This window comes from Austrofundulus limnaeus, unplaced genomic scaffold (genome assembly GCF_001266775.1).
Source record: "Austrofundulus limnaeus strain Quisiro unplaced genomic scaffold, Austrofundulus_limnaeus-1.0 Scaffold131, whole genome shotgun sequence".
Lineage (NCBI taxonomy): Eukaryota > Metazoa > Chordata > Actinopteri > Cyprinodontiformes > Rivulidae > Austrofundulus > Austrofundulus limnaeus.
The window spans coordinates 222,112-230,128 of NW_013952533.1; the positions used below are offsets into that span (position 1 = coordinate 222,112).

At 38.3% G+C, this 8,017-nt stretch overlaps 2 protein-coding genes across 2 annotated transcripts in view; one reads left to right on the forward strand and one right to left on the reverse strand.

The window, feature by feature from the left end:
* Positions 1-6,896, forward strand: part of LOC106522524 (aminopeptidase N) — a 15,238-nt gene extending 8,342 nt beyond the window's left edge. The window contains exons 9-21 of the mRNA XM_014015556.1: positions 860-925; positions 1,078-1,143; positions 1,330-1,502; positions 1,622-1,698; positions 1,780-1,913; positions 3,021-3,076; positions 3,172-3,319; positions 3,482-3,573; positions 4,447-4,557; positions 4,686-4,853; positions 4,991-5,128; positions 5,218-5,296; positions 5,399-6,896. Of these exons, the coding sequence (XP_013871010.1) occupies positions 860-925; positions 1,078-1,143; positions 1,330-1,502; positions 1,622-1,698; positions 1,780-1,913; positions 3,021-3,076; positions 3,172-3,319; positions 3,482-3,573; positions 4,447-4,557; positions 4,686-4,853; positions 4,991-5,128; positions 5,218-5,296; positions 5,399-5,542 (1,452 nt within the window). The 3' untranslated portion in view covers positions 5,543-6,896. The remainder of the gene's footprint in view (positions 1-859; positions 926-1,077; positions 1,144-1,329; positions 1,503-1,621; positions 1,699-1,779; positions 1,914-3,020; positions 3,077-3,171; positions 3,320-3,481; positions 3,574-4,446; positions 4,558-4,685; positions 4,854-4,990; positions 5,129-5,217; positions 5,297-5,398) is intronic.
* A 733-nt stretch (positions 6,897-7,629) lies between these two features.
* LOC106522529 (uncharacterized) overlaps positions 7,630-8,017 on the reverse strand; it is a 1,444-nt gene continuing 1,056 nt past the window's right edge. Inside the window, exon 2 of the mRNA XM_014015560.1 lies at positions 7,630-7,906. Coding sequence (XP_013871014.1) covers positions 7,823-7,906 — 84 coding nt within the window. The 3' untranslated portion in view covers positions 7,630-7,822. The remainder of the gene's footprint in view (positions 7,907-8,017) is intronic.

An 8,017-nucleotide genomic window follows, 5' to 3' on the forward strand; every position in this document is an offset into this window, starting at 1 on the left:
GTTCTTCTTCCATGAAGCAGCTCTGTTGTCCTCCATCCATATTTTYAGTTACAGGCTGAGTCATTTCTACCTTCTCCTCCCTGTCAACGCTCTCTGGTTTCATTTAAAAGAGCCAATCATCAGATATTGTCCAAGATTAACCTTCAGGGTGGATAAAGCTCGCTGGCAGCCTCGCACCGATGACCTATCCACGTCATCATTTACCCAGAATGCTTTGCATGTAAATAAAATGGCCCCGTCCATGTAATATATTTTTAAACTTTTAGTTTAAAATTTATAAAAACTAAACAGCCTACAATGTTTCTAAAGTYTTTATTTTACAGCTAAAATATATGTTTATCAAATAAGGTCTAATGTTAGAACTAATTATGGATCCCTTTAAGCTGGCATGCCTTAACTGGGCCATGAACCAAGGAAACCATGTCAGAAACTTTGTCACAGCTTGCACTTCCTCTGTACACTCAGGTTTTATTGTCTTCCCACCAGAGCCACAGTTGCAGCAAAGCCAGTCAAACTCAACAATGAACTGTTTGGTCAGGGTTTTTTGTGTTTGTTTGTGTGAATAAATGTACCTTTGACAATTTGCACCATCTATGCTAAGCACAAGACTACTCTTTTGTTGAATAAAGCATCAAATCTTTCACTTTTAACAGGAATYACACATCACAATAAAATATAGGAAGCATGACAAAAATACATCAAACTTGTGWTTTTCTGATGTAAGCCCGACAGGTTCTTTTGGACCTTGGAAACAAAATCACAAAGTGTTCATTGTTTTTAATTAAAAGACTCCAGTAATTGTACAATCATAGCTGACGTGTTTTTATAACAGCTAAGAGTCTCTGATTTTTCATTACAGGGAGCTGCAGTCATCAGAATGCTCTCAGGATTTGTTACAGAAAAAGTATTTTCTAAAGGACTGAGTGTGAGTTGGAATAATTAACGAGCATCAGCTTGTTGTCGATAAAACTGTCCAGAAATCAGCATTTTTGTAATTATTGCATTCATAGCAGAAGCTTTGCTTTTTTGCCAGTGAAATGAAACGAGTTTAACGAAAAAGTTTGAATCTGTCTGCAGATGTATTTAGAGGCATTCCAGTATCAAAACACAGACTACAAAGACCTGTGGAAGCACATACAGATGGTAAGACAATACCATTAATGTGTCTTACTTTCTCGAAATATAATGTTTTGTTAATGATGACAACTTTGAAATATTGGATACCCCCCCTCCACCATGAACAGGGTGCACATTTTCAATGTTAAATACTCACACAACTCACACACATACTCAAATTTTTTTTTTACATATTATGTTTCTTGTTATCAGGCAGTAGATGAAGCTGGTATATCACTTCCCCACTCTGTGGAGGATATTATGAACCGCTGGATTCTGCAGATGGGCTTCCCAGTGGTCACCATCGATACCCAGACAGGGAAAATCACTCAGCAGCATTTTCTGTTGGACTCAGGGTCTGCGGTGACCAGACATTCAGAGTTCAAGTATGGATTCAGTAGATTCAGGTCAAAAAGCCGAGTAAATGGAGATAAAGGTCAACTAAATTCACTTTGTTCTCATTGTGCATTCATTTTCTAACGTGCCTGGATGGTTGGGGTTAAAGCTACGAGTGGTTCGTCCCAATTTCCTGGAGTAAGACCGGTCGAGCCGAACATCAGTACTGGCTCCTTAGCAAGGAAGGTGAGAATCACTTTAAGTCTGAGTAAATGTGGTGAAAACTGTGTGGAAATGTGCTCTCATGTTTTATCTCCATCCCAACAGCGAACAACTCAGACGTGGTTCTTGGTGCAAGCGAGTGGTTGTTGGCCAACATAAATATGACGGGGTTCTACAGAGTTAATTATGATGCTGAAAACTGGGAGCGGCTGCTTGCCAAGTTGAACTCCAACCATCAGGTAAAGACAGATACATTATAATGTTTAACTGTAACCAGTCTGCAGGCATTAAAACCTTATCTGAACAACATGTACCTGCAACTACTTGGTGTTTCTATCAAAGTAAGATTTACATTTAGTAGTTATTACATTATCTTTAGACAGCTTGTGCAACTGCTTGATTGTCTTTCATGTGAACTTTCAGTGCCTGGTTGTACTCCATGTTTAGGTGTGTTTTCTTTAAGAACTAACACAAGTAAAAAAAGTTTAAATATAAGTGGAGCATCATGGTGAAAGCCATAATGCTACGCTTGTGAAAGTAAAACTGCCTAACCTTGGTCCTCGGACAGGACAGGGTTAAAAAAAGTACTAACACAAGTTTGCTCATTATTTCTACCTTTAGGAAACAGTTTTCTTGCATGTTTTTAAGGTTATTGTGCTTTCATGGAGTTTTTTATGTAGCTTATTTTTGTACTGTTGGTGTAGCTTCCAGTGGGGTCCTCTCCTCATTTGTGACCTGACCATCAGAACCAATTGTCTTGAGGCGTTATCCCGTGATTCATTCAGTGAGAGAGCGGCCATGTTGTTCAGGGCGAGGACAAGCTGGTGAAGCTGAATGTAGTAAACATGACATTTTAAATTCAGGTCAGCACATCAATAAAAAGTTTGCTACTGACAACCATTGTTTTCATTTGCTACGAATGCTCATCATATCAGGCAAAAACARGTTGCCAAGGCACACACATCTAAATGATGTTTCTTACAGGCAGAAGCTAACCATTTGAAAACTAATATTTATTTGCAATTCTGGCCATGGTAAATTGTTTACATTGACACCTTCCAATATGGCGTTGTGCTCTTACAACAGCGTTCAGTCTTCAGAAGTGTACATAACGCCTTTATTCAATACACCTCTTCGGTCATAACAGACAACATGCTGTTCTTATCACTTACTGTATAATGTAGGCTCACTCTCAGTTTGATTGTACCAAAATGTGACACTTTTAGATCTTTTAGATCTTGTAAAAAATACTGTGTATGTGGACAGGATTATGTAGGACTTTTTCAGATGTCCCTACAGTCTGTTGGACTAAATATGCCTCTAAAACATCTTCATTCCCTGTACAGGACATCCCAGTGATCAACAGGATTCAGATTATTGACGATGCATTTAATCTTGCAAGGTGGGGCCTTTTTTTAAACAAAAGATTGCAGCAAATGTCGACTGGATAAAACCCTAAATTCCCTAAATTCTAAAGAGTTTAATGGTTATTTTCAGGGTAAACATGGTGAACATTACCCTGGCCTTGAGGACGACCACATTTCTACATAAAGAAGTTGAATACTTGCCCTGGCAGACAGCCCTGCGTAACTTGGGTTACTTCTTCCTCATGTTTGACCGCAGTGAGGTGTATGGACCCATGCAGGTTTGGAAAATAATAAAACTTCTGATGACTACTTTGTACTACTGTGRAAACTCTGAACATTATACAGTATGCAGTTCAGATGCAAAAAATTAAATTATATATATATATATATATATATTGCCTCCTCAAACATTCATCTAATAGTTTCTCTTCATCCCTCAGGCCTATATCAAAAAACAGGTCACTCCTCTGTTTGAATACTTCAGAGATCAGACTCTCAACTGGACGAAGAGCCCAGATAAACACACTGATCGGTGAGGAATAAGGACGTCACCATGCTGCATGTTTGAAGGCATAATGCTGCATTAGTCTTTGAGAGCGATCATTCTTATGTCAGTTTGTTTGTTTTTTAATTGCTAAATGCATAAATCAAACCTCATAACCAAAAAGACTATAGTGTTTGTACAGCAAGAAATGTGTTTACATTCTTAGAAATACATTCAGATTTCTTTTATTGTTTCTGTAGAGGTGCTATTAGCAGTCAGTACGTTACCTGCAGCAGACAGAAGTCAGACTAACCAAACCAATACTTATTCAGAAACCTTTCCCTACATTAAAACTGAGAAAAAGCAGACTTGTGAAAGGTTTTAGATCAACACTATGGGAAGCAGTTTGTAAAGTGGTTTGAGCTAAATATAACAACAAAAGTCACATTTAGCTTCTAACAATGTTTTAAAAAGTAATATGCATTTTCTAAAGTCGCTTTTTAGTACATTTAGTTCCTTCTAAATGTCAAAACTAAGTGCGTAATATAAATCTATTCAATGTTAAATCTAAAAGTTTTACTGAAACAAAATATTTAGCTAATATGCTAATTCCCACTGCCTGTATCATAACAAAAGCTCAACTCTCTTTATATTTCTATAACATGTAGCATAGATATGTTTTTCGAGATATTAACTGTCACAATAATGTGTTGATTCTACAAGATGAGTTTTTTAATTCTATAAACACAGTTAAGCTTTTATTATGGTACTTTCAGACAGGGTGCATCTGCAAATTAACATAAAATTTATTTCAGCAAAACCTTTATTTAACATTTAGCGTTTAGATTTAGGYATGCCTTCATTTATTGGACTGCTTGGTATTCCGAGCGCTCTCCTGATTCTCGTGCCTTCCCTGTCCAGGTACAATCAGAAAATCGCAATCTTCTTGGCCTGCGGCACAGGTGTGGAGGGCTGCAGAGAACTGACCACTGGTTGGTTCAAAGCGTGGATGAAAAATCCTGCAAAAAACAGGTAAAGGCCTATTGAGCAGAGAAGCTATTATTATTGTTTGTGCAATTTAATTCCTTCTATTGCTTTGTTTTTATAATTTTTGGGACATTTTCTTATTATTTGTTTCCTGTTTTTATCAAATCTCTCAGCATTAATCCGAGCCTGAAGTCCGTGGTGTACTGCAGCGCTATCGCAGCAGGAGGAGTGGCAGAGTGGGACTTTCTTTGGGGCATGTATAAGAACACTACAATCGCCTCAGAGGCCAGAAAAATTATGAATGCTCTGTCCTGCACCAAGCAGCCCTGGCTGATAAATAGGTCAGACATGTGCAATCTTYGCTGCAATTTTCCTTTTGCTTTACTGATTTTATCTTGACCTGTAACATGGTCTTAATTGGTCAAATTATCTTTTTTGTGTGTGTTAACCATTCATTAGAGCTAATTTGTTCATCCAGGTATATGCAATATTGTCTGGACCCAGAGAAGATCGGTAAGCAGGACATCACCTCTGTTTTCGTTCAAATTGCTGCTAAGCCCATCGGCCATTATCTTGTTTGGAACTTTATTAGAGAAAACTGGAAACACTTCATTGAGTGAGTTTTCTTACAACGTATTATAAAATGTGTGAATTATGTACCCTCTGTGATGATCTGTGATTTTTGCTGTTTTTACTTTTTTCCAGTCATGAAATTTCATATTCATTCGAATTGATAGTTTCTGAGCTGAGCAAGCGTTTCTCCACTGAGTTTGAATCCAAGCAGGTACTGTATGAGCCAACTGTTCAGTGTTTCATAAACAATGAGCTCAGTAATATGAACACTTTTAATTAATATTTTCCTTGTTTCCACCCACTTCCTCTTCAGCTGCTGCAATTTAAAGAAGAGCACGAAAATGAAGTCAGCTTTTCAGACTTTGACCAGCTCCTGGAGAGAATCAAGACCAACACGAACTGGGTGGCCCTGAACAAGAAACCAGTTTTGGACTGGTTCGTCAAGCAAAGCTCTTAAATATTTTCCATTTGAACGGTCCAGTGTGTGAACAAATGAAACCAGATGTTTACAAACAACTGTTTAAAAAGACACAGAACTGTTTGACATCAAGTCAAAATAACCTCATGTTTCAGGTCAGTTAGTAAAAACTCTTTTTACTTGTTAAATCACTGAAGACTGAGAGGGAAAATGTTTTATTACTTCTTCAAAGTCACAACATTAAATAAGGTACATTCAGATTACTATGCCTTTAAGCAAGCTGGAAATGCCCAGATGATGATGTCATGGATTTGGGCCCGTATAATTTTACTGTTACTTCTGCACATGCGTAACTTCGGGCACCACATGCTCAAACAGGGTTATGGTTAATYCCAGTTGTTGTTCATCACTATTGTTTTGGATTTTTACACCTGTTTTGTATTGACTTTTATATACAAATGCATTTCTCATTTAGCTGTATATACATTGTTGTCATGCTGCCAAGAGTTTGACTGCAGAGCACAGGTAAAAAATAGAAAGTTGTGAACATTGTTTGTCAAGTGTACTTCAGCCAACTGGAAATAACTATGACCTTAGACCACAATGGGTTCAAATACTGACTCTGAGCATGTGCGTGAGTAACTGTAAAAAGTTCAGTGGGTTAGAGACATAATTGTGAATGCATTAAGGAGCACCTTAAACACATGGTTTTGTGTTATGGGAAAAAATCATGTGAAATGAAGCAACTTCTCAGGAGGAGAGAACTGTTGACCTCCACAGCTCTGGGTTTAATTTTAGATGCCTGAATGTGCCACACGTATCTGTTAATTTATACACAACAGCACAGGAATGTCTGCCATAATAATGCTCAGGAAGGAGACCCGTTCTGTGTTCCAAATATACAATGTGCAAAACGTGCCTTTCAACCCCAAATCACAAACAAAAGGCCTCGTGATGAAGCCGGCTGAAGATACAGGGATCCACAGAACAGGCACCAGCTGAAAAACCCCTCAGTGAGGAAGATATTTCTCTCAAAGCAACATTAACAAATAAACGGAGCACATTTGCAAATGCACACAAGAACAAATACATTGATTTCTGGAGACACATCCTGTGATCTGATGAAATACAAATGTAACTGTTTGGCCATGATGACCATCATTTAGAGAAGAAAAGCTTGCAAGCTGTGAAACACGGGGGTGGCAGCAGCATGCTGTGGGGTTCTGGTGCACTTCACAACATAAATGATATCTTAATGTAAAAGCTTTGGCACAAATGGGTCTTCCAATTAAACGATGATGAAATTATGAGACTTTAGTTGATGTTAATTTCGAAAATTGATAATTCTGCATATGACTTAAAATGCATAACAATAAAAGTTTTTTGAAAAGTTGTTTTTATAAAAGATTTTTTTTCAGTTTTGTACCGTTTGTTTTCATTTGACTGACAAAATACTAGAGTTGTGACCTTTGTATTCAAACAAAAATAAAAACAGCCTCTTCCTTTTTTGTGGCGGAGTGGTTAGGTGAGTCGTCCTGGAACCAGAAGGTCGCTGGTTCGGTCCCCCGTCCAGCCGTCTCAGTCGTTGTGTCCTTGGGCAAGACACTTCACCCACCTTGCCTACTGATGGTGGTCAGAGGGTCCGGTGGCGCCAGTGCATGGCAGCCCCACCTCTGTCAGTGTGCCCCAGGGCAGCTGTGGCTACAGTGTAGTTTGCCATCATCAGTGTGTGAATGTGAGTGTGAATGGGTGAATGTCTGTTAGTGTAAAGCGCTTTGGGGTCCGGAGGGACTTGAAAAGTGCTCTATAAGTTCAGTACCATTTACCATTCCTTTTTTAAGTATTCTTGATGTGGATTTAAATTGGTCTAATTGTGGACTTGTTCCTGTGYTGAAAGCACTTCAAACCATGAATCAGGTTGACACAGGAAGAAAAAAAAGCACCAATTGACTGGTTCAGCTGTCCTCTCTCTCAGCGGGGTTCTTCCCTCAAAGGGGTTTTTTTTTGGGGGGGGGGGCTGCTGTCTGTTTAGCACTTCCTAATGACAGCTGCAGAGTTTGTTTGAAGCAGGCAGGCTTTAAAAACTTTCCGTTATAAAACTGGAATGAAGAGAGAACAGGCAACAGTTTGTTTTGATGATAAATTTTGTTTATTCTGTTGAGTGAAACACTAATAAATACACAGCTCTATGTACAAAAGAAAAACATCCAAAGTAACAGGATTAAGATGTTCTGTTCATATATTACTATATTTGTTTTATATATTTTGATCACAGGTCTCAGTATTGCCTTGAAAACTATTTAGTTAATTGTTTTGTTTTTATTGTCCAGTGAAGAATAAAGGTTCAGGTTGTTCCTGGGTCATCCAGCACCGCTCACTGTTGAGGTATGGCCCATTTGAAACCTGGCAAGAAAAAACTTTTTTTTAAATTTCTGGAGATATATATATACAGAGAGAGAGAGAGAGAGAGAGAGAGAGAGAGAGAGAGAGAGAGAGAGAGAGAGAGAGAGAGAG